The sequence below is a fragment of the Gymnogyps californianus genome, chromosome 6, assembly GCF_018139145.2.
Source record: "Gymnogyps californianus isolate 813 chromosome 6, ASM1813914v2, whole genome shotgun sequence".
In the NCBI taxonomy this organism is placed as follows: domain Eukaryota; kingdom Metazoa; phylum Chordata; class Aves; order Accipitriformes; family Cathartidae; genus Gymnogyps; species Gymnogyps californianus.
In genome coordinates this window covers 8,224,994-8,252,113 of record NC_059476.1, presented here as the reverse complement: position 1 = coordinate 8,252,113, position 27,120 = coordinate 8,224,994, and the positions used below count along the sequence as shown (strand labels likewise).

Below are 27,120 nucleotides of genomic sequence, written 5' to 3'. Positions count from 1 at the left end.
GCTCAGTAGACCCACACAGCTCAGTCTGGCTCCCCCATGCTCTTGCTCCACTCCTGGTCCACTAGAAGTTAGAGGAAGACAGAATTAAGAGCCACAGAGACACCCATGTTTGGGCTCTCTATGCCACCTTTTCCCCCCAAACCAGATATTTAACAGTTGTTCTACATTTCGGATTTTTGGAGGAACAATTAGTCAAACCCTTTTTGCTGACAGTCAGGAAGTAACTTTAATCACAAAAAATACACACAAAACACCCCCATTCTGTCCTGGAATAATTTGGGTTCTTTCATGTTCTTTCATGTTTTGTATATTTTGATGTGTGTCAATTTAAGCGTGATAAAGTCACTTAGTTCATTTGCTCCCACTACTTAGTCCTCCCCTGTAGCTGTAAACTTCCATACATGTTTTATTTCAAATTTGAGGTAAAAAACCCAAGGATAGTGAATTACAAGGCAAAACTGATTAGATAAAAATGAGCTAGTAAACAGTAAGGATTTGTTTAGTTATTATTCATTAACATTTTCTGAAGGACAGGGCAAGTCAGAAGAACTGTTCTTGGACAATTTTTTCCCCTAACGTAACTCTGGTGGTAGTCACCATCACCAATACTGCCATTCAGTTATTATTTGTGCAGTGCTTGGAGGTCTTAAAAAACCCCCACAAACATCCTTAGCATTTTATAAGATTCTCTGGCTACATAAAGAATCAAATGGAATCACCATTTTGAAAGAAATCTATGTCTACTACTAAACTGTGCAGAATAAAAATAAATGCATGCGCAGATAGAAAGAATGCATAAAAGCCCAATTAATCCAGCAATCAGTAGTTTTATTTAATGCAAAATGCATGTTTTTCTCCCAAAGATCTTTCCTTTAAGTAGTTGCTTTAGATAATAAACTACTGCAATACAAATGTTTAAAAAAAATATTAACACAATGCAAAGAAGCTGATAATTTAGCAAAACTATTTTATTAAAGCTTATTCTCATGATAAAATAATAGCCAACAAAATCATATTAGGCAGATCTTCTGCAAATGTGTGCAGCTGCTACCTATTCAGATATCATTAAGTCAAGATATTCTTGTTTTCTGTGGTATTCTTTATTTTCAGCTATTTACAGTCAAGCATGAAGCAAAGATTACATCAGGAATGTAGTATTACAATTTTCCCCTCAAGATTCACCGTTTATTGTAATTAATGCCTGATAGGAATTTATGTTTTCCTTCTTATCACTAAAATACAACTATTTTGCCCTTTTCCCATTCAGTATATTTAAAAATATTGCACTACGTTTAATTTGTCTTACAATCATCATTAGCAATACTATACGAGGAAAACTATATCCAGCTTTTCTTACGCACTGTATTACACAAGTCAATTTAAAACCATGAACGTGTTTTTGAAATCAGTATTTGCATTGTTTTCACAGTTCCTTCATGTGTACCAGGGTTTAAATGAAGTACCTGGATATATTTGAAAACCTCTATAGTAGTCCATAAGAGCAAACACTGATGGAGATTGAACGCAGATCACCGCCAATGATAAGCCACTGAGAAAATGGAGTGGGTAAGTCTTAATATGCATCTCAAGCAAGTATAGGTTACATAACCTTTAGTCAATAAGGGAAGCTAATTTTGTGCGATTATTTGCTGAAGCTTAATTTCAGAAGTGTGTCACATGCCTATTTTAGCATGGATAGTGTTTTCCATACATCAACTAAGTAAGTATCAACTGCCCAGTACTCACAAAAAAGTGCAAGTAGTTGCATGAGTGGAAGTAACTGTTTTGTTTAGAAGTAGAAGTATGCTTTTCCATCTGTGAAAACCACAGCTTCTTAATTTTGCCCATCACAAAATAAACAGAAGCAAATTTAATGGAGAAGTACATTACAGACTGCCTGAAAATTTAAATGAGTTACTTCACCATCTTAGATTCAACTCCATTTCCACAAAGGTATTTTTTTTCTACTACCAGTGATAATGATACCAGTACCTAATACAGTACCTAAAATAAAGATGATATTTTATACACCATTTCTATACACAGAAGATGAAACAAAAACATGTTTACAGGAAATAAATAAGAACAACAGCCTTAGCCAGGTGATGCTAAGATCCACAGTTTACACATAGCACAAGACCAGATAGTTCTTTTCAAAAGCTGCTGGCTGAAATTCTTCCTCATCTCTACTGGACTCACTTCTTTTGACTCAAATAAAACATGTTATATACACTACAGGACATTTTTCTGACAAAGGTGATCCTTCTGCTCAGACTGTCTCTTCTGTCTGAGAAGCTGAATGCAACTTACCACTATATGATTACTCAAAAGTGTTGAGAGAACATGTTTAGCTATTTTGTAAAATATTTTGTACCTTAAGCTTTCTGAAATGATAAAGTCTGCAGCAAAATATTAATTTTTTTTTTAAATTACTTAAACCACCATTACATGCTTTTTCATAGAATGCAATGAAACCTCCAACTCTTGTGAAGAAGATTTTTCCTTTATCAGGTTATCAGATAATACAACACTTAAACATATAATTTTGTTCTGGAAGGCAACCAGCCTCTTATGTCAAAAATATTCCCAATTAAATTACTAGGAGATACTGGTATGCACTTTGATATCTAGTATTATTCAATCAGGATACAATAGCCCAAAGTTCTAAGGAGGATTTTTTTTTTTAGCATAGTATTACTATATTTCATGTTAATTACAAACTATGAAAAGTTCTTGTATTTAACAAAAATATGGAAAACAAATGATATGCAATGTTAACTTTACTAAGTATTAATAACAGACAAAATGAAAGACCTTTTGTTTACTTTCATGATATGTTTGGCAAAAAATACACAACTACCTAGAAGACGTACAATAACTGTGATCAACATTTTAAAGCCTGGTCCCTCAGTGACTTCTGTGTCAGTCATCAGCTTAGGCATGCAACAAGGTTATAGTTTTTTTCATCATACAATGGAAACTAAATTTTGAAAATCCTGCTAGTTTCCTGTTGAAAACACTAGCTGGAAAAAAAAAGGGAGGGGGACAAGTAATACATTAAGGACACCACACACGTTAATGTGAAATGGTAAGGTTGCATAATTAGAAAAAATAAAAATAAGTTATTAAAAATAAATTTTCAATATAAACCCCAAAATGTAGTTTTAACCAGCCTGTTTAACAAAATGATGGTGCTGTAGCTGGAGAAGAACCATTATTAGCTGTACTCGTACACAGGCAAATAACTGTGGAGAAGCAGGACATGTACATTATACCAGTGTTTTAATTTAATTTGTGTGTGTTTGTAATTAAGTGCAAAGTATTCTTTTAGTCCATTCCTTCAAAGGCTAAATATGTAAATATCAGTCTACTGATTGAGGTGGATCAACTGGTTCTTCTGATATGATGTTGAATGTTGGAGCCTCTGTCAGACTGACATCTTCGTTATCCATTTCTTCTGCTACATTGGGTTCCTCTGAATCTTTAGTCACTCTTTTGGACTGCCGCTCTAATGACATGTTCTCCAAAGACTCTATATCCTCAATGCCGGCTCTGTAGTGGATCATCAGCAGCGTAAGGGCCTGTAGTCTTTCACCTGACTTAGCCAGCGCAGCAGAAATCAAGGCTTTTTTCCTTGCATCGGTTGTCTCTTTTTCTTCTTTAACGAGTGAATTATTATTTTCCAGCTCCTGGTCTATTTCATTCTGCAGCTTATCCAACATAAATTCTAATTTCTGAAAACGCTCCTCTGTGGGTAAGCTTCTGTAGAGATCACGTCCAATTTCTTTAACGGCAATGAAGACGCTGTCATCTAGACCACCCTCCTTTCGGACCAACTTTATCCCAGTACCTCCTGCACGTTTTGAAGGACTGCTTGGCCCACTGATTTCAGTATCGCTACTTTCATTATCAGAAGTGTTTGGTGTGTGCTTTGGCGAAGGTTCTACCACCTCTGTTCCTTGCTCAGAAAGGCGAGCTTTGGGGACTTGACGAAGGTTTAACAAACGGGTGCTTGTATTGATGATATGCCTGGTCAAACCTGTAGTTCTGTTAACAGATTTAGATTCTGCATCAACACGAGAGGATGCAGCTTGGGGAGCTTCCTGTCCTTCTGCTCTACAACTTCCCACAGTTCGATCAAGTCGCTTTTCAGCTCCTACACAAAAGGGCGTCTCAGTTAGACATTTTTCTTGACATTTTTTATGGCAAACGTAAGCACAGAGCATGCACTGCGAAGCCGCTTTAGTCCATACTTTCTTTTTGCAGTAATCACACCAAGTTGGATTCTGAAACTGAGTATCTTGAAAGTTATGCTTGTTCTCCGTAAGAACAGTTTGTCCCAAGTAAGGATCCTCTTTCTGAACTGCACGAGCTTCTTCTTCCAAGTGACATTCCCTTTCTTTCTCCAGGAGAAAGTTTGAATCATCTATTTCGCCTTCTTTTAAGTATTTGAAGTGTAAAGTTACATCGCCATAACAAAATTTTTCATTGAATCCCTTATGGGTTGTCAAATTCCGCAATGCTGTTCTAGTGACTGCTGCTTTAGGTGTAGGAGCATCCAGTTTAAATGTTCTAATATATTCCATTGATGATGTAGCTATACAATCTAAAGCAATTTCTTCAAGTTTTATGCTTGCATATCCTAAGCAGATAAAACCACCTGCTTTGAAAGGGTCTCTGCACCACAGTGCAACATTAAGGTACTTATGGTATCCTACTACTTCAAATAGACAGGAGGATGTTCTCGTCCTTGGCCATCGGCCTTGCCGGATTTTATAAGGAATTTCTGGTGATTCCCATGTTTGATGATCATCTCCACTATCTTTGTAACTACGTGCGTTTTCTGAAAGTCCATCTTTTAATGTATCTTGTTTTGGTGCTGTTACTACTTTTGATACCATTGGGTCTTCTACTTGATCATTATTCTTTACTACCTTCTCTGTACATTTATCTCCGTTATTTGTAGGTGGAGGTGGCCTCTCTGGTTTTTCAGAAGATACACATCCAGTTTCTAACAGATTCTGAGTTTCACTAGTAGGCAAAATAGGCTTACTTTGTGGCCTAGGTGGCACAGGAGGCTTAGTACTGGATCCTTGTGACTGTTTACCCGATTGCTGTGATGCATCTGAACCCTCATTAGTTTTGGGTGTTGCCACTTTAGCTCCATCTTTTTGTTGCATTTTTGATGTCGTCTGACAACTTCCTAAATGTAGTTTTCGATTCAGAATCGGAGATATAGTTCCAAGTGGTTTAGCAGCAAGTATTACTACTGAACGTTTGGGACTTGGAGTTGTTGGCAGATCTTCTTTTTGGTCAGGTGATTCACAAGCTAAGTCCTCAAATTCTGAATCAAAATCTCTGTTATCAACATCAGCTGATAAACTAGCTTGGTCATCTTCTGGCTGTGTCAAGAAAGCAGTGTCTTCCAATTGTCCAAATCCATCCTGCAGTGCTGAACCATGCTGATTATACCCAACAGGCCTTTCATAAAACACTAAAACTCTGTCCCCAGCCTGTCTAATAAGCTTCAACACTTGGACAGTTGATGTGATTTTAACACCTATTAAAAAAAGACAAAAATTGTTAAAATTTTAATTACGAGAACAATCAAAATGGCCAAAAATAGCTGACAAACATTTAGATCTTTAACAGTGGTAATAATACTGTTGCTCACTAACAGAGGAAGTCAATTATGACAGATGAGCTTAACTGAAAGGTAACAGATGGATCCTGTCCATTTTATTCATACAAATATATCACTTCAGGAGCTGGAAAAGGTACTAACATAAATACTCCAGTTTGCTGTTTGTTATTAATGCTGTAATCTTATAGAGTAACGTTGATTTTATATGCTAACATTTTTAACCATGGTCTTATTGTAAGTTTGGACTTCTCAGCAGCATGCATTTGACAAAGGATTCAAAAGAGATGGGTATCTTTAAATACAGTTATAATTAAAACAGAAGCAGCCTAACAAAGAAAATAGTTCCAGTATGTTAACAAAATACAGGCGTGATTCTCAGCGTGGCTCAACGGTGAACTGAATCATCTTCCTCATCAGAACTTTCAGAGTCATTTAACACTATCTCCAGCCTATGGTAAGATTCAACAAATTACATGCAAGCCAAAATATCTTAATGAACACACAGTCCAAATAGTCATGCAGGGGGTAAAAATTACTTTTCCCTTGTTCAAGAGCAATCATCAATTGCTTGTTTGAAGCAACTCAAAACCCTTTTAAATCACTGGAGCGATGCAATTGGTATTTAGGCAGTACCTAATCACAATAACTCATTGTAGTAGTTAAGTTCTGGTCTGTAAAACCTCTCAGGTAAAAACTTAAAAAAAAAATAAATATTAATGCAACTGTGCTAGCAGGGAGTTTGAGTAGTTCGTGTCGTAAGTGTATAAAGTTCTATCTTCATAGTATTTTACCACACTAACTCTTCTATAGTATCTTAATGACTTAGCAGAACCAAATATAAAATTACTTTACCTCTTATTTATACGGTTAATGTTTGGAGAAGAAATGTGTGTGCTGTCACATGCAGGGATATCTGGGATACTACATATAGCTCATAATTATGCAGTTCTTTCTGCATTTCTTTCTCTACCAACAACATGGAGATAATCTCCATATTCACAACATAACCCTAACGGAATTTCTTTTACCATTTTTCCCGTAGAGTGATTTCAGTTTACATTCTATTTTATCAGTGGTACCTACACTTATTTCTAAAGTGTTATTAATATACAGTGATATTTTCACTCCTTTTTAGTCTTTATAAATCCCTGGACAGTATAAAAACCCCAACAACTTTAAACTAAGCTACTTATGATTCCCACTCCATAATGTTTTATTTAGTCCCACAACATTGAGTAGAATGGAAGACATTGCATTATTTCTTAATCATCATGAACAGGATCCATCTGCTCCTTCCACTAAGTTGATTAGCCACAGTTTTTGTTAACGGTTTATTTGTCCTTCTGTCCACTGCCATATTCTGTAGGTCCCCTTCAATTCTCAAGTTTACAGCAGTAAGATTTCCAGTATCAGTTTCTGATTATGGTTTATTATGATCTAGTTCTCTGTTGGTGACAGGGTCCATATAAAACAGAAGTATTCAAGCTATACCTGAAGATGGTCTAATTTAGAATTGTAAAATATAAACTAGTATCAAGCCACTTCATAATGCCCAGGGATTTCAACAGAATCTTTATCAAAAAAACCCACAGTGCGCTCCCCTGCAAAAGTCAAGGGTAACTTCTTGCCTCAACGCAGCACTTATCTGCCAGTTACAACTTGGCCAAAGTCTTCAAATATGAGAACTTCAGAGTAGATTTCTAAATAATTCTTAGGCTCCCACATGTCAGAGCTGACAAAAATTGATACTAAAAGTATAAAAATACTATCGAACACTCAGCAGATCTTCTTGGGTCATTTTGATATTTCAGGCAATTACTCTATTAGTCAAAAATATGTTTATACTACTTGTTCCATACTCTATTTAGTACCTTTAGGTTCAAAGCTGACTATGCAGGCCTAGGATGTAAAATGTTATGGTTTTCTTTGTAAACTGAGCACATTTTACAACATCACTGGAAGAAACTAAGTAGAGAACGTCACAGCATCACTATTAGAGCAGTTAAAATATATTTACATTCAAATTTTTATTCAACTTTATTTTGGCTTTTACCTAGCAAAGAGTAAATAAATATGCAAGAAAACAAATCAAGTGAATGATAACCTTAAGTGGCCATAAATACATAAGTGTTAGTTTCTATCATCAGTGCCAGGCATAACTGTAACTGTTGTGAAAGGCAGTCTAGTTGAACTGTATGCAGACACGTCCTCCCAGTTTGCAAGACGACACCTATTTTGAAAGCTGACATATTACTCACTGCCAATTGCTAGAAGTCTGTCTCCCCTCTGTAGATCAGCAGCTGCAGCAGGAGAGTTTGGAGTCACAGTTTCAATGACAACATGCCCTGCATCTTCTTCCTTGGATTGCACAAGGCGGAGCGTGAGCCCAACACTTTGCAGGTTCCCTTTCACTAGTTCTGCCTAGAGAGAAAGAAGTTAAGAGTATGTCAAATTAAGCTGACTGCAAGGATTCATGTTACTAATAATTGTTTAAATAAAATTATACAACTGATATTATTAAAAAAATTACATTAGGACATCCATTGACTTCATTAAGCAGATTATCACATAACAGATTAACTGTCTGCCAATCCAGTTTACACCTTTGGAGAAAGATGTAACCAAATGTTACCCGTTCTGAAGAGCCAAATATGCCAAAACTAGAAAGCAGTGCAAGGAATTGTCAGCAAAATAAACGTATTTATAAAAAAGTGTATGTGTGTACACATCTGTTCAATAGTTTATATACAATTAATAACAATACTGAGCTAATCTATGCAAATACAAATCAGCAGGAAAGGCAATACATGGCTCATCTTTGCAAAAAGCCCCAGCCCTAACAAAGCTACAACGAAACACAACTTCATCCTCCATTTTATTGGGAAGAAGTTTTGTTAAAAGGAGCACTGTACCATCAATCTAGGTATCACTTTGATCATACCACATTTGTGTTATAAAACCTGTTACTATGAGTAGCTCTTCAGTAGTCTATACAAAGAGGTGTTTGGAGTGAGAAAACTATTATGTACTTACACATTGCTAAAGCATATTTAGAATAAATCTAAATTAACAATAGCCTAAGAAGTTTCTTCAAAGACTCAGAACTCTTTCCTCATATTTATCTTGCAAAATTAATACAAGATAAAATTTAACTCAATCTCAAATATCTTATTCTTTAAAAAAAAAAAAAAAAAGACTGAGGTGCAATCTCTGTAGTAGAGTTTCCTCCCACACTCATGCATGGATCTCTTATAATTTGGAAGTCTCTATTAAAACACAAGGATTTGGAAATCTTTTTCCAACCTTAATCATTTAGAGCAAGACTTTCAAAGGAACCATCATAGGAAAATTGAGATTTGAGTACTTAGACTCTGTGGCAAATCTCAGAAATAATGGTATATACCATTAGATATAAGAATATATCTAGGTAGTGGTCAATTGTTTACACACCTCAGTGTCTGCGATCTTTGGCAACTTTTTTCTTAATAAATACTGTCCTTAATGAATTTAAAAATACACTTTTTTTTTCCCTAAAGCACATTCCTTCTGGACTGTTTCAAATGACTGTCTACTATCATTCCACCAAAATATATTCTATTTGAAAGGGGAACTCATAGTCTATGTTTCAGCTCCAAGGACAGAAATTTAATTTGCTTTTTTGATTCCCAAGAACAGAGAGACAGACATTGTTTGTAGAAAACCTCCAGAGGAAATTTTCTATTTGGTTTCAATTTACTGAGTTTAGGTAGACAGTCTTCTCCTCCATCCTTCTGCATTTACTTTGTTGCTATTCAATTGTCGATGTTTGAACTGTCTGGAGTTCACCTTCCTCTTTTGAGGATGCATTCGTTTGCTTAGTTTTGTACAATGGCTTTCCACAGATGAAGTGGATTACTTAACTTCAGTACATGACTCTCCTTGGCTGCATGGCTTTCACTCCTTTCCTATAATCTTAATAGCACCACATCTTGGTTTTTTGTTAATTGTTGTTCAGTTCTTTATAGAAATAAAAATGCTACACTACTTAACAGTTTGCTTAAGAACAGCATTGAGTTTGAAGAAGCAGATTTGCATTAACTTTCTAAGCTTTGTCACTAATTTTCTGCATTTCCCACAGTCACTTAAAGATAATATTTTCTCTGAAACTTTGTTAATGCCTATTGTGAATACCCAGTAAGGTATGTAACATTAACAAGACCAAATATAAGCTTAATTGCAGTTCCAAGATTCAAGGTTCTTCCATAATGCAAACAAGTAAATAGTTGCCTACAGAAACAACTGTGGTAGGGTTTTGGGGGTGGGGGTTGTTTTAATTAAGGCCGTTCCCATTTATACCAAAGAAACTCTGATACATAATTAAATTTTAAAAAGTTAAATAATAAACTCTTAAGTGTTAAGAAACAAAGAAAAAGTATTAGAAATACGTGTGGAAGAAAAGAGAAACTTTTTTTAAAGAAAAAAATTACTCTTCTGCTTTAGTCCTTTATTTATATATAACATGGCTTTAAGTTAGCAATTCACAAGTATTGCATGTGCTGTATGGAAACAACATGAACAATTACTACAATTTCAAGCAACACTAGCTGAATATTTTAACTGTCAAAAACACAAATGACATTAATTTGCTGTGGCAGCATACAAACCTGCAACAAAAACTCCTTCCAAAAATCACTTCCCTATGCTATGTAGCTCTGCATATTATTATCAGACAATGAGACAACTATTATTTCTGAGATTTGCCACAGAGTCTAAGTACTCAAATCTCAATGTTCATATGATGGTTCCTTTGAAAGTCTTGCTCTAAATGATTAAGGTTGGAAAAAGATTTCCAAATCTTTGTGTTTGAATAGATAACGAAACTATCATAATGAAGATCAGAAAGTAAATTCCCACTTAAGGAATGCTGACAAACATGAATATTACAAAGGACCGAAAAGCAAACTATAACCATTTTTTGCCCTAATTTTTGTTAGTCCACTGAAGTATAAAGCTCTTTAGTGAGAGAATTTCAGGAAAGAAATGGATGTTTAGACAGAATGGTAGAGGAAAAAAAAACAAAACAGGATGATTTTCCTCTTAACACTAAGTTATTCTGGCCATTTAATTACACTCCTTGAGGGATACATCTATTTTGATATATGGTTTCTTCTGAAATCTTACATTAGTTCCAGATCTTAATGCCCAGAACTGGAGTTAATTAATAAGACAAGATGTTTAAGTCATGGCTCATCCAGGACGGACAGTCTGTTAGTTTTGCATCACTGCAGAAGAAACATTGCTGTAAGTTTGTTTGCAACATGAAATAACTCTTGTACAATCAGTCTTTGAGCAGATCAGAAAAACATCCAACTACTGAAGGAAGCTAGCCATCGTAACACTTTTACAGGAGTCACCTCAAGCAAATCTACTTTCTTTTACAGTCGGGTGTTTTCTCACCCATTCAAAGAGTGGCATAAGATTTCTTAAGACTCGTTCTTCAGAAAGCAATGGGATTTATTTGAAAGAGAATGTCACAAGGAAAACAAGAGCTGGTACTGCAACATCTAGCGTTTTGAAGAAAGGCAGCAATGACCTCTAACCACTGTTAGTACTTGCAATCATGGCAAACTGCGTGATGAGCAGATATGGGGAAAGGGCATAATTAGACAGTAAAAAGGAAAAAAATGTTACCGAAAGCTCTTTCTTGCAGAGTTTGTCAGTACAGACCCTCATCCTCTTGAGCTTCCTTTGAATCCAAGGACTTCTTTGAGCAGATCTCAACAGTGGATGACTTAACAGTGAAAATATTCTCTACTGTAAAAGACTAGGAACCTCTGAGGTGATTCCCAGCATTTCACCCTTTTCGTCCTCCTCCAGGGCAAGGCCACATAAAAGAAACGAGGGACAGCAGGGACTAAAGACACTTAGGTATCTCTGAACACTTGGCTCCCATGCAGGGACACCGACTGCAATGCGTATGACTCACTGACGGCAAGGAGACTTCCAATATTCTAGCAGTATCTGATGGAAAGCTGGTTTTGGAAGGAGAGAGCCTTTGAACATAACAATCAAAGCTCATCTCAACTTTTTATTAACTTTGGCACAGTCACAAGCTTTCTCACGAAGTAAACTGGTTTTATTTATCAACCCAAACCAGATGAATAGTTTCCTTGATTTTTATTTCTAGCAACTCCAAGTTTCACCAGGTAATACCACAATATCTCAGGCTAGCTACAGTGCAGGTAAACACTGTTTCAAGCTCTCAAACACCCCCCACCCCAACAAGTACACTCACAAAACCAAGCATCTTCATGCACCCAGCACAGCTACTTTATGCCTTTCTGCCTCTCCCTCAAATTAAAACTTGATAATAAACATGAAGAGCCAAAGATCTACTGGAACATGAGACATCAGAAGGACAAAAGTCAGCTAAATGACACAGAGGTTAGAAGAAAATTGTTGATAATGAAAGAACATTTATTATCAAGGAAGTTTCCTGCAAGGGAGAAAAATTAACAGCTGTGCCTAGGAGAAAGGAAAATTTTAACCAACTACCTATACCATATTAAAGCAAGTTTATTTTAATTTGATCTAATTAATAGCTCTGGTTTACTAGTTCCTGCAAACCTTAGTAGTTACGTAAGCAAGGAGAAAGCAAAAGCAGATAACACTACTTGCTTGTCAGTGACAGGCATACATTCAGAGTAATCTATACTGAAAGGGTTAGAGCTAAACAATGTCACAGAACTTAGAAAATGTACCTCTTTGTAAAAAAAGTAAGCAAGCCCCAGACTACTTATGAAATACGTGTTGAGATTAAGATGCAACAGAACAGGAATGACTATCTTGGGAAAAAATGAAAAGTAGTAATTTCCTTAGTGTTTTATTATTCAAGGAAAAAAAACCAAGAAGAGGACACAAGATGTCCATCCACTTTAAAATTAATAAAACATTTTGATGTGAGGCTGTGACTGCCTGAATTTTACAGGAAAAAAGTCTATAAGCATCGATTTCACAGTACAGGCTTTAGTTCATTTATATGCATCAGTGTACAAGCCACTGCAGAGCACAACCCCACCACTACTTTCAGTTCAATACTGGAAGTATGCTCTGGAAATACAATGCAGCAGAAAATTATGTTGTTTCTCATAGCCTTTCCTTACCTCAGCCGTGTCGTTCTGAAAGCCTAGCAGATGTTGGATGTCAGTGAAAATCAATTTTTCCAACCTTTTTTAACACACTGATACTGAACTCCACAGCTACACAGTGATCATTCAGAAGTTTATAGCTTGCTAATACCATTTAAATGGCCAAATATTTACACGAGTGTCAATGCAGTTTTAATCTTCAAATGCTTCATTAAATTATCAGTCTGAAAGAATCTGCAAATGCAAAGGGATGATAAATAAACATCCCTCTTATAGGCAACAGACAAATGTTATGCCATCTCATTTACTATTTACTTCCAAAACTGTACCTATGAAGTTAGGTTATTTTTGAATACAGAGGTAAGAATGTCATCAGTAATACTGTCGTCTCATAACTACAATGTAAGTTAACATTAGATATAGCACTTCCATTCAGAATTTCTAAGACAAGACATAATAAATAATGTCCATTAATAAATACAGAGATGACAACATCTGGAACAGTATGTATGACAACCTCTTACTAGCAGTGCAACATCATTCAGTTAAACTTTAAAAACTATTAGATGCATACAAAAATAAAGTCACAAAATTAAGCCACAGTATGATAATTAGAGCATAAGATTTTTGCTTTTAAACCAAAATTACTTATTTTCAGGAACTAAAAAGGAAATTTTTTTTTGAAAGCTTAATTTTACTCTGTAACTAATATTCCATATTTGCTTAACTATTTGTAAGCATTAACATAATAAAGCTTTATTAGAATTTAATAAGCATGTCACATTCTTTTGAATAAATGCTAAGAAAAGCTTGATCACCCAAGCACACATAAAAAAATCTTATTTCATTGACTTTACATCAACGAAAGAATAATATTTTTACAAATATTTCTTATTCCCTATCAGTGGTATGTAACATGCTGTATGTGTCACAAATTGACACCATGTCAGTGCTGTACTGTAGCTAAAAACCTTATTTTTCCAACTCATCAGAGTTACTACAGTGGATCTTAGGTATTCTTGCAAGGTATGGTCTAATGTGTTTTAGGGAAAAAGAAGAGATAATGTCTATGAATATGCCTGTAAAGTATTACACTCTCCTAGACAACACTGCATGCTGAGAGGAAAGGAAGGAATATTTCATGTCAGAAAAAAAAAACATTAAAGTACAAAACCAGGAAGCAGTTCCTTCTATTCTGAAGACTCAGATATTTGTATTATTAAAAAAAGGTTTTTGGCACATATCTTTAAAATATGGACTTTAACTTTTTTCAACCCTATTATTGAATGCAGTCATATATGACCTGCACAGTGAAGTGACTGCTAGATTATTTATACAGGCTAGAGAAGACAGTGAAAAGAAACAGGTATCACCAATCTCACGATACACTCCTTAGTAACACTAGACTCAAAGGAAAAAAAGGAATTTTTTTTAATGCTCTGAGAGGATTTCCATCTATGCTTTAGAGAAGAAGTAGTTTTATTTCTCTTTGTGACACAGCCCCGAAGCCCAAAACTACGGAGCCAGATTAGCATAAGCCCTTTCCAACCTATTCTCCAGCCCTCCTGTCCACGTGGCAGGATAACCCCTGAAGTGTTCTGGGGAAATTGTCAAGAGAACCATCTTGCATAGAAAGTGTCTGATGTAGCCCAAGGAATCCGTGATGACAGAAACACTTTAATTTCCCAGGCAGAGAGAAAACTGCCAACAACAGAAAGGGGAAAAAGTTTTCTGAGCATTTGAGAGCTAGCATTGTTCTTGGGATGCCTAAGTAGTTCAGTAGTCAATAAACTATGTACTGATTAACAATTATAAACTGTGTTCACTATTACATCTTATATGTACGTAGGTGTATTGATACATATGTACATTCACACAGTTGCACAGAAATCCATTAAAAATTTGTTTCATAAACTTGTTAAATAGGCTGGGATTCCCAAGCGACTCCCTGGTTAGTATGCATTCAAATATACTGCAAAAACAGATACAGACTCAAAAAGAACAAACCCAGTAACTGGCTACCTAAAATTGGACATGTGCCTCCATCTCCTTAATCTTTGTATTTCCTTTAGCAGGTTCAGACATGTGAAAACATGTTGACAGAAGATTTAAAAAAAAAAAAAGAAAAAATCAAAAGCTACATTAGTATTTATAGAATAACTAGACTACACAATGTGACAAACAAAGAAAGGAAATAACCTCTGTAATAAAATTAACTCTACATAGAAAATTGACTCTAATATTTATTCTCCTCCCCACTAGAAACAGGCATTAATTACAAACCACTATTAAGAAAAGGTTGAAGGTAATCTAATGCAAAAGATTATATAGTGGCTACTTAAAACATCAGTATACATCACAGCTAGAAGCAATACTGTATTCTAGGAAACCAACATATACTAGGAAAACACATTTACAAACTTGGAAATTAGCTTACTGATTTCTGGATTATTTTTTTTCAAATCATTCATAAAATGTGTTTCCTAAGATTGCTTGAATAAAAATCTGACTTTTATTGTTTCCATGATTGAAGCTAAATCTTAAGATCTAAAGTTGTTACTATTCCAAAATCTGTATCAATACTCCTATGACAATAATTAACATACTCTTTCTTGCTATGTGATGCTTCCCCCATACCAAAGAAACATACACCTTTAATATCAGGCTTGGTTCAAAATTTTCATGTATTTTTTCCCCCATTCCCAGGTTTCATTGATTCAGTTAATTTCAAAAAAACATGTTTATTTGTTTTCCCCTGCTCCATTTTTTTTAATATCTTGCCAAAACATATTAGACAAATATGTTGAATGAACATGTATTTGTTCTAGATATATTAGAATGGGGGGTAAGGTGGGGGTGGGGGTGTTTGTTTTTTCAAAATAACTTAGTTTATAAATATATTTAAACATTTTAAAATATATATATATAAAATAAAACTTTCAATAAGAAATTAAAAGGAAAATAGCGGCTGCTTCTGAAAAAAATTCGTTTGTCAACCAGCTGTCCTGAAGGTCCAAATTATTGTTCTTGCACAATTCATTTTACAGTATACAACTGAGCAACTGCCAAAAGGATATTCTTCTGCCCATTTTGCTTGGAAGAAGAAATTGGATAAAACCATTAAAAACTTAACATGCAACACCAAAATAAGTTTGGAAAAGCAAATAACTGCAGAATGAGCTTTCACTATAAGTAGAGACCACCAATAAAAATAAAACTTCATGGCAAACAGGACTGAGTTACAGTGAATGTAAAAATACGAAAGTTTTATCAGAAATCTGCCTCTACAGGGATATTACGGAATTTATTTAGGTGCATAACCACATTTTCTTAATCCATCCTATACCACTTAGTTTGATAGTTAAGCCATCCCTTGCCTCTACCCAATGTCCACTGTAGAGTTTGCAGTAGGTTTCTGGACCAGGCTGATCCTTCAAATTTTAGACAGTTTTAATTACTTGCTTTTTGCTTTACCTGGTATTCTGGTTTCCTCCACTGCAGCTCTTACTCTGCTCTGAAAACCCATGACTCTAGAGAGGTTTTTCCGTACTCACATAGTTGTCCTCGGCAGCCATGCACTTGCCTAATCTGTCGTCCACTAAAAAGGTCAACCTTTCACATTAATCACCTTTCACACCAAAAAAAACCTCGGAAAAACTCATTCTGTCTTGAAAACAGTCTTCACCAGTAAAACAAAGGAATCACCCAACACTCAAAATCATCTTGAGAATGAATATTCACACAATTTTTCTAGTACAAATATTTGCAATATCAGAAAATACGTCCTTCAGCTTGTTTAGGTTTATTCAACATTGTCAGTTTTGCAATTACTGCATTTTTATATATATATTTGCATTCTATATCATATCGGCTCAAAATGCTTGCAGACTGGAGTATACACAACCAACTGAAACACCAATTACTAACTGGCAAATCAGGTACCGATGGCACTACTGATCATTCATACTGTACGTAGCTTTATGGGACTGCCTAAACCTTTGTGCCTTTTTGGGTGTCCCTGAACAGATACTAAAATCATTAGTTTGTGGACTCTTCATGTTTCCTTGAAAGGAATTTTACAAAATTACCCACTTCTAACACAACGGATTGTCTCAGGCGTTCATCCACGACCACGAGTATCTGTGCAAGTTTAGTGTGACTGCCACGGACTTCTCAAAGGGAGCTTCGGCCACTCATTAAAGCAGAGGAATTACATAGCCATTTCAAAAGGTACAGTTTAAGTTCAAATGCCAGAAAATAAAGCATTCAGAGAGAAGTTAAGAAAGAAACACTGGAGTCCTAATAGCACTGGACCTTTTAAAGGCCTTTTTTAAGTTGTGAAAAACTTAGCTCCAGAAAAAATTTTTTTTTTTTTTTAAATTGTGGTTACTGTTCTCCCACTCAGCAGATGATGCACATGACATACACACCGCTTTCCCATTTCTTCTCCCCTTCGCTAAGAGCAATAAAAACCAAAACCAACCAACCAAAAACCCCCACAAACACACACATGAAACATCTTTGCCTTCAAAGACTTGTTACATTTACTGGCATCTGGAAATGGCCAGTAAGTAATCAGCTCTTATGCTCTCCTGTGACTAAAGCATAGAAATGTATATGCTGACTTTAAACCTGTTAGTCTGTATTCTGATGTCAGAGTAGTCGGCACAAGATGAATTAGCCCACTCTGAGTTTAATGTTGAGACAGCACCAAATCTTAGTACTGATAAGCTGGTACTGCTGAGTTATTTCAGGTAGGTCAGTATTATAGTGCTGTACTGCAGTGCGGACCTACCTTCAGTTGCTTTGAGAGTGTCTAAGATTTTCACTATTCTCCACTGTTTTTAATCTCTTCTTGCCCATTTCAAGTATCTTTAAGCATAACACAGAATTTTCTCCAAGCTGTACCTGAAGCAGTTCTTAAGGGACAGAATTTCCCATGAATGGGTACATCACATTTCAGCCACCCCAATTAATAAAATAATTAAAAAAAAAAATTAAGTGTGGCACACACTTCCTATTTAAACAATCAAATAGCATTATTAATGAAAAAGTCTGTACAGCAAATGTGTCACAGAAAGAAATCAGGCTTATAAGCCACAGACTCACTACCTCTGCTTTCTTAGCAAGGTCTGGAATAGTCACCAGCTTTGCTTTTTGTGAAATATTAGGAACAACAGATTTTTAATGACAATAAAACAGTGAAAAAAATGGAAGTGGGATGTTAGACTTTTTGCTGTTAATTTTTCCAGCTATGTGAATTGTGGTCTGTGCATGGGGAGACACAACTATCTCAGATGAAAGTTGCAGTTTTCATGTTTGGGGTTTTTTTTTTTTTACTTTTAGGAAGAAGCATATTTATGGATAAATTTCTTGAGATTTTTTTTACCAGTTGTCTTATATAGCAAGCTAGTGGGCCTCATTATTTTCTGTTCTACATGATATCTTATAAAAACCAAAAAATATAAGTTACAAAATATGATGGTAATTTCTTTCTGAAGTGAGTTACATATTGGACCAAGATCATATTTAAAGTAATAATTCATTAAGGCCACAATACTGCAAATGTTACACACATGTCTAACTTCACCATCATGGGCTATTTGTCTGAAATAAATGTGACAAGTCATGGTAGTAAAGTTAAACATCTGCACGTCCGCCTGATGAGCACTAAAAACATTTTGACATCAGCAAAATCCAGAACAGGCTAGTTGCTGAACAAAATAAGAAGCTACCTCTTATTTTCCTCAGTACTTCTGACACATTGCAGGTACTCTTCGACTAAGCTACTACTAAAAAAGTGCACCTTCCAACTGTACGGTGAAACAGGTTACATGACATGCAAAAAGTAAACTGTTTGGCAATTATCATGAATTGCTGAGGCATTCTTACTAAACAGCAATTACAGGAGTTGAATGGAGGAGTTAGACAAACAAGGCAGCAGAAAACCTGCATTTAATTTCAAAGCGTCAGAAGCAGGTAAAATGCAGACCTTCAGTTTTACGTGGAGCTCTTTGGAGAGCAATTTAGTACAAACACCAATGTAGCTCTAAGTGCTCTTACTCACTGACATCCTTTTAGTCTTTATTAAACCCAACTGTGATGACTTCCTTTGGCCCTGAAAAAATGGAAAAGATTGATTTTTTTTTTCCAAATCTTATATCACCATTTATGTCTTTGATAGAAGAAAGGCTTCCTCCAATATTGCCTAAGCATGACTCAGTCATCATACAAATATTTCATAAAAAAACAGTCTAATAGCAAATACTGAAATAAGGTTACTGAAACTGGATATTAAAAAGAACAGAGAAAGTTCATTAATACCACCATGTGTGACACCAAACCAATAAAGTTTACCTCATTAATGGTTTTCTTTGTATAAATTTGTTATGAATTGCTGCAATGCAAATTACAGATAGAGGGGATTAATGAGAACATAAGAGTTTATGCACTGTGAATATGTGCACACAAGAGAGGGGTCAACCCAGGGTTTTGTTCATCTCTGAGATGGAAGCAAAGAAAATGAAAAAAAAATTTCAAGTGTATATATTAAAAGCAAACCCTCTAAAACAGCTACTAATTACTTATACTTATCTTGGAAGTACCTAATTAATAGTGATAAAACAGTTACTAATAATCTTCAGGTAATAAATTCAAAATATTAGACTATGAGGTAAAAGTTCTTTATAATGGAAACAATATTCATGGTGAAGAGTTTTCTTCTCCACACAGAGAAACTGCTCGGCAATTTTGACTATCACACCCAGCAGCATTAACCACCTGATTACTGACATGGATGTTGCCATCAAAACTAGAAATATGAAAAGCTATTATTCACTGTAGTTACAGTAACATGCATCACAGATGCTAGTTTTCATGGAAATAAAATACACAATAGTACTTTCTAATGCATATAAATCATAACTCTTAGATCTCACTAATGGGTTTAAGAGTCACATTTTAAAGGGCTTAAAAGTCACATTTCTGACGGAAAAATGTTGATGGAAACGATAAGTGCATTATTTTATTCTGGAGCAGAAGTGTCTTCTTTAGAGCAACAGCAATGCTAATTGCAGAGTTACATCTGGAGTACATTGCATCTTCTGAAATGAGCAGGAGCTTCATAAATACTCCTTGCCCAGGAATCTTCAGCAAAACCCCTGGATTTGGGAGGGGAGCAGAATCCCTGCTGTAGCTCTGCTCTGAGGAAGAGCTTGGTGCTGCCAGAGCCAGAGGCAGTGGCAGGACCGGCGAGTACCAGCAGTCCCAGGAGAGGCCAAAGCAGCAGCAGCACTGGTCTTCCCGGCTCTCCCCCAGCCCTGCAGCCTGGCTGACCGCTTACACTATCCTCAACTCTAACAGGATTATCAGATTAAGCTTCGTACCAAAGTTGAGGAAATGAAGCAGTGTCATTTGACTTATTAAAGATGCCACATATTTAAACAGTTACTTACACAAGAGTGTGCAAAAAGTATGTAAAAAAACTATACTCTTACAAACCAACCATTACAATTCCGGGTAATACAAATTACACTCTTAACAACATAGTCAAAGCAACAGGGACCTCACTTCTACCTAGAACCAACGTAATTATACAATTCGAAATATCATAGGACTTAAGGGAACACAGTTTGTTATTTCTGCACTGCATAAACATACTATCTTCTTGACAACTTGCATTTCTCATCAATATTAACAGCTAGATGGCTATTAAAGAAAAGCACAAGCCTGAATAATATCCTGCGTGACCCAATCAGTTTTCAGACTCCTACGTTCCCACAGAACTAGCTAAACCCAAAGGATCTAAAGCAGATGTAGTAAAATGATTCATCATCATAACAGCTCTTCAGAGATTAAATAGAAGATCTGTCTGTATCAAAACGAAGCTCCTGTTGCATACAACACCCCAGCCCCACCCTTTGTGGTAAAACCAGAAGATCACTTTTCCTCTGAAATTCTACGTTACCAAGGCCAGAAGAGATGAGGATTTACATGTAGCTTATTCCAAATAATTGCTGTAAGAAGGCCAAGGTTTTGTACGTAATAATCTTTCTCTACATAGAAAGGCAGCCAAACCACATTGAGTTGTTTTCAATTAAGTTCTGGACAAAACACTGCAGTATAAACACACAACTATAAAACAGTAAAGATTTCCACAACCATACATCTATTTCTGGTTATTTTGTTGAACACATCACATCAATTTGTTTATGGTTATAGGGCACAAGTCGCTGCCAGGCAGTGAAACAGCAGCTCAGTGCCACATCTAATTAGTAGCACCAAGACAACAGCACACCTAGAAGCCAGATTTTCATACTGTTACTGCTCATCACTTATAAAAATTGCCACAACTATTAAACTGAAAAAGATCTTTACACCAAGTCAAATACTGACGATTCACTTTGCAGAAGAAATCAATACTCAGCTATATTTGCTTTGCACTTGAAAAATATTCTAATTTTTTTCCCCAAACACACATAAAGATCACTTCCAAATATATCTGAAGAATGATTTAGAAACTGAACATTAGCTGTAAATTGGAATCAACATGATATCCAACTTTGCAACCTAGCTTCTATGAACGCTTCATGCAAATCCAAAGGTCTGAATTTTTCATAGAATCATAGAATGATTTGGCTTGGAACGGACCTTCATGTTGCAGCTTTCTCTCCACATAATCAATGTGATCATAATTGGCTAACAAAAAGTAGGACTTTTTTCCCCTATAGTTAGATATCTGAATGACAAGAAAAAAGAACTGGTATAACTACTTAGACAAAGAGCTGAATATCCTCCATTTCTAGGCTATGAAAAAGCTTTATTACAATGGATGTCCAAAAAACAAAACAATCAAAAACCACTTAGCTATGCCACAAAGATTTCTGTTGGACGTTTGAGACTGGGATTGTGCATTATCACGAGGCTTAGTCATAATTCTGGCACAAATCTCTCCCATAATTTACCTCCCCCCATTATTTCTGGAGGTAGCAGAACATACGAGCTCTCCAGAAACCCATTTTAGACCCCAAACCACTAACACTGAAGCATGCAAAAGTGCTAAAAGAAAAATACTCTTCCAGAAACAGCTTATTAGGAGTCAAAAAAAAAAAATTACAAGAGGAGCAGGACACTACCCATAATGGAAATAAAAGTTCATTCATTTTGACTGGGTTTTTTTAAAGTATTTTCTGGCTCAGGTATGTAATATATACCAATTCCTCATCTCCCTATCACAAGGTAAGTGAAAGAATGAGTAGGAAATTATGTCAAGCTTAAAATCTTCTTCTTTTACTTCAGCACTCACTGTAACTTCATATACTCTGGTTTTATGCTCTATTATTTTTAAATTAGCAACAGATCTTATTGATAGCTGGTAAAATATATAAGAAAAATACCCAGCAGATTTCATAACACAACATCTTTCTATTTCCCTTTCCCCCTTCTCTCCTCTGCCACCAGAAACAGGGCTTGCTTGGGACTGCGACCAATTACCTTTCCCAAAGAATTTACAACTCACTCATTTAATTTAAAAATGAACAAAGAATTAGTCAATACCATAGAATGCCTGATAAATAAATATATTTCAAAAAATAAGTCATACTGAACAAGGGGGGGGGAGGAGAAGACTGTCAAATGCACATGCATGACAGAAGCTATCCTTAAGCAGATCTTACTTGTTTACTTAAAAGTGGTAAATATTTGTAAGGTGGTAAATATCTTTCTACATATTACAGGGATGGTATCTGCATCAGTTCTGAAACTATGAGTTTTTTGTTTCTTTGATTTTTTGACTTAAGTATGAATAATTCAGTTTACTTAATAATTTGAATGAGCTTTATCAAACAAAAAATGGAAAATTGCATCCAAGAAGTTGATGAAAACATTCTGTGCGATATAATTTGAATACCTGGTTACAGGCCATGGTACTACACTTTCTTGACCATCACTGTAAGGCTGTTGGTAGAGCAGCCCAAAAAAAGTCACTGTTCATAAATGGCCCATTCAATACTAAGTATTCAAAGTCTGAGGTTTCTCTTTTAAATTGATACTTTTTTAAATATTTGATTTGAAAACCTACAGGTTTAAGAGATTAGAGCTCTATAGAAAACCAAATATACAATATGATGAATGATATAATACCTTATAGTAAAAAAAGTTAAAAACATGAAATATCTTATAGCAAAGCTTCAGGATACAAAACTACAAATGTAATCATTAACTTGCTCTCAATTTGTTACACAGTCACTTAACTCCCACCGTAGTTCATGAGAACAAGAGATGTGTTAACTCAAAAAAATTGTTTGCTTTTATAACCTCTGCAACACACTAAAAAGCCCAAGAAAAAAGTACCCGAGAAATTATATTCAGTCAGTTGGGGGGGGGGGGGGGGGGGGGGGGGGGGGCGGGGGGGGAAGGGGGAACGGGACGACATGGGGGACGACGACACGGGGATGGGCCGGGGGGGAGAAGGGTAAAAACACTGCATATGTAGAGATGGGGAGGGAAAGGAAGATGGAGGTAGAAAAAAAATTAGATCTGGATTGGAGAACTGGGTGCGGTATCATGGCAAAACACTCCTAATTTTCCCATTCCTATGACCTCTGTCTATTAAAACTTTATTAATTTACACCAACTACCAAGAAACCCATAGCTTAAACTCAGATTTTCAACTACATGTTGAAAACTATTTGTATACAATGTTACACTTGGGTACTGACCGCCATACACATATTACAATATATTCTACCAGAAAAAAGTATGAAGTTGTCTTTTTTGCAAGACAAAAGAGACCATTTGGGAAGCTAAAAGAGCAAAACTATCTGTACGGTGCTTTATTTTTTACTTTGGAGTCTGTTAGTCTGCAATACCAGAAGAAAATCGTAATGAATAAACATGTGTGTTCATCATGCACAGCTTGCCCTTCTTGATGAACTCTCAAGGTTCACAAAAATAGCCTTTGACTTACGTAATTCAATACCATTTGAAGAGCAGCACTGCGAGAGAATTAAAACCGAGGTAATTCTACACTTTAAGTCATACAAATACCAAAAACGGACTGTAATTTACGCGTTTTTAGCAGAAGCATCATTGATTTTTTTTTGCCATTTTCATACAAGCACACATCTGAGTTGAACTGGAAACAATATTTTGCATACAAAGCAAGCCAACATTAAAAACAACATGCAAGGATCATGACTTATGTATGATGATGAAATTAAGTAATATATTGCTTATAATTATTGAAAGACCTATGGCTTTATTACATAGAGAGTGAACACGCTTGCTTCCATGGAGAATATATGGTTTTTTTGTAAGTGCCCTTCTCCATGGCAGCTGACAGTGCTGTGGTTCACAGGGATAAACACAACCCTGATGGGAACAAGTGGCAAGATCCACCCCTGCCCAAAGGTAAGTGGAGAGGGACAGGGGTGGTCCCACAGCAGCACCCTTGGCACTGCCGTGGCTGCCCTGTTGGGGTGGGTGACCCCGCTGTGGTGTGGGGCCCAAGAGCCAATTCACCCCTACAGAAAAGCAGAGATGTTGACCTGGGCTTGTTGCAGCTGTACATTGTTGGGGGAATGTCAACAGTAAAGCTCTAACAATGACGCAGGGCTAACGGAGGGACTAGAGCCAAACTGCATTGCCTCTTGGTTTAAGTCTCTGCCTGGTTAAATACTTACATTTTTTTTCAAACAGCAGTTCAAAAACCACAGATTTTGAAGAAAGCACGGTGATTTGTAAAAAAAGTGTTATACAGGTATATAGATACTCATAGGGATATACAAAGAGAGGTATCTAACTGCACATGAAAATGAGACTCTTTCAACAAATAATGAGACACTTTGAAATGGATATCAAACTTCTGTCTCCGGACTTAAGTGACACTTACTGAGTTGACATAACTACCTTAATACAGTATAACCAAACATAATTTTCTGAAATTGTTAAATACCAAAAAATTGCAATACTAACAATGACCAATTAAAAATTGTTACATTAGCTAACACCCCTAGCTAACAGTCATATTATACCAAGTATTCAAGATAAATGGCAGCAGTACTCAGAGAAGGGGACTAAAGGATAATGTTAGGGGAAGGGGTGAAGCAGTAGACAGATACTAAAAAGAGCATGCCTGCATGTACAGTCCACTCATTCAGGTTTTGCACATCAGCCATATGCTCTCTTTTACAGAGGGTATTGCTTTAAAGTGTTGCTGGCCAACTGATAGTCACTAGCTGCCTGCTTATTCAGCATTCTCAACTGCTATTCTTTGTTTAATAAAATATGCAGAAACGTGTGATACCTATAGATAGATAAACGAATGACTGTCATACAGTTCAAGTTCACGATCTACTTGCAAAATCTGCTGTGTCTTAAGTAATGGTTGGCTAACTATTGCTTTCCTATTTTGGATTTATGCTGTTGCCTCAACAGAAATTCCACCTTTAAAAAAAGAATCAGTTTATTCTACTGACAATAGAATTTATACTCCTGCACTTTGCATTTAGCAATACGTAATGCTTGAAGCTTACCTAGTAATTTGTAGGACTGCTTGACACCAGCCACCAAGAAGCACATAGCAAGAAAAAAAAAATCTAGCTTGAAGAATTCCTTTCAGAAGTTGGTAAAGTTATTCTCCAATAAAACTTAAAAATAAGAAAAAGTGCCAAGTTTCAATGTCAAAGATTTATTTTCTGATTTGATATAGATGGAAGAAGGAATCAGCTTGCACCTCTCCTGTTCTACAAGTGCTTTGCTGAAAAGGAGGCCCAGGATACAATCAGTCAAGACCTATATAGCACCTTTCCCTAAACTGTTCTTCCTGCAGCCACAGCAACATTCCTTGCTTCTCCTACTGTAGCTTTAAAATATTTATTTCAGCATCTGAAGAGTTATACAGTGGGTTGGGGGTCTGGCAATATCAAAAAAGATCTCTCTGCTCCACTAAATTATTTTTTTTGAACATGCAGAAGAGAGTGCTGTCCAGGACACATTTCCAATGCCTTTATAGGTTTCCACTTCCAGCTGTCAAAACAAATCCAGAAATGAAACGACTCTCTGTAAAAGTAAATTGCATGATCTTAGCTAGAATCAGATTCTTTACTTTCTGGTAAATCTCGTTTACTTTCATTCCAATTACTAGACATGAGAGAATATTGCTCTAATGACCTTTTACAAAATTACTTCCTCCTAGTGGCTATTTTTAAAGCTCAGGAATTAATTACAACTCTTGGTTATCTCAGTCATATGTAACCAAGACCGTGGTTCCTAACGCACTTTTGTACATCAGTTGGCAAGAACCTGAATGCCTTTGCTCACAACAGCGGCCAAAAGTTCATTCCTAGTTATTACAAACATATTTTTAGAATACATGTTATTTCAGATTCTCTTCCAATAGCTACAGCTTCAAGAACTATAGTGGAAATAGAAACATTTATCAAACGTGGCAAAAAACTCAGTTTGAAAAAAATTCACTGCTCAAATTTTGTTCGCAAGCAATAAAAATCCATTATAGAAGTTCCCATGGTTTGGCTAAACACCCATTGTAGCCAGACTACAGAAGTTTAATAAATGAAACAAAAATATTACATATTTATTATTTTCTCTCTCCAGCGGGTCTGTAAGCCCAGGCATAGCCTTGATGCAATTTCGTTACAGAGCTAAAAACTGCCTCCTGCTTGGACTGCCTGCAACACAAAGAAATTTTACTCCATCTGAAGCCATCCCTATAGAAACAGTCCTAGACTAGTCTCGAGACTAAATTACTCTTTTTATCAATTATTTTTAGGTAACTAGTCGAAATGAGTTCAGATAGCTCTGCTGTCCTCCCTCCCTGTGTAACAGTACAGTCTGTCACATACTATTTAGTGAGGAAAAAGATAAAATCTGAAGAAAAAGACTTTAACGACTAGCACTGCCTGTCTGCCAGGGCCTCTCTGAACAGGGTCCTGAGAAGTCTGAGCCAGCTTAGTCCTGACCTAGGTGGAGCTGGGACCAGATTACCTCCAGAGGACCCTTCCATTCTAAATTACTCTGACTCTAGTCTAATAACCAAACAGATACCTTGTCCAGATATCATTTAAATCCTGTTTGGAATTATTTCATATATATATATACACACACACACACACACAAAGAAATGCTTGAAAAGCAAGCCAATTTTTCTGCTGAAGCCAGCTGTTTAATGTTTCTGATAGAAACTCTCAGGAAACTTGTAGTTGTACTATAACATACAGATAACGTACATTAATCAGGTATTTTAAGGATTCCACACTAGCCAAATATTTACAGCTACTCTACTCCCATGACCTTACTACTCCTATGACTTTGTTGGTAATATTATTCTGT

General features: G+C 36.0%; 1 protein-coding gene across 1 annotated transcript in view; it reads right to left on the bottom strand.

Moving 5' to 3' along the window:
• Nucleotides 1–950: 950 nt before the first annotated feature.
• PDZD8 (PDZ domain containing 8) overlaps nt 951–27,120 on the bottom strand; it is a 66,612-nt gene continuing 40,442 nt past the window's right edge. The window contains exons 4-5 of the mRNA XM_050899198.1: nt 7,903–8,065; nt 951–5,560 (exon numbers count right to left, since the gene is read on the bottom strand). Coding sequence (XP_050755155.1) covers nt 3,363–5,560; nt 7,903–8,065 — 2,361 coding nt within the window. The 3' untranslated portion in view covers nt 951–3,362. The remainder of the gene's footprint in view (nt 5,561–7,902; nt 8,066–27,120) is intronic.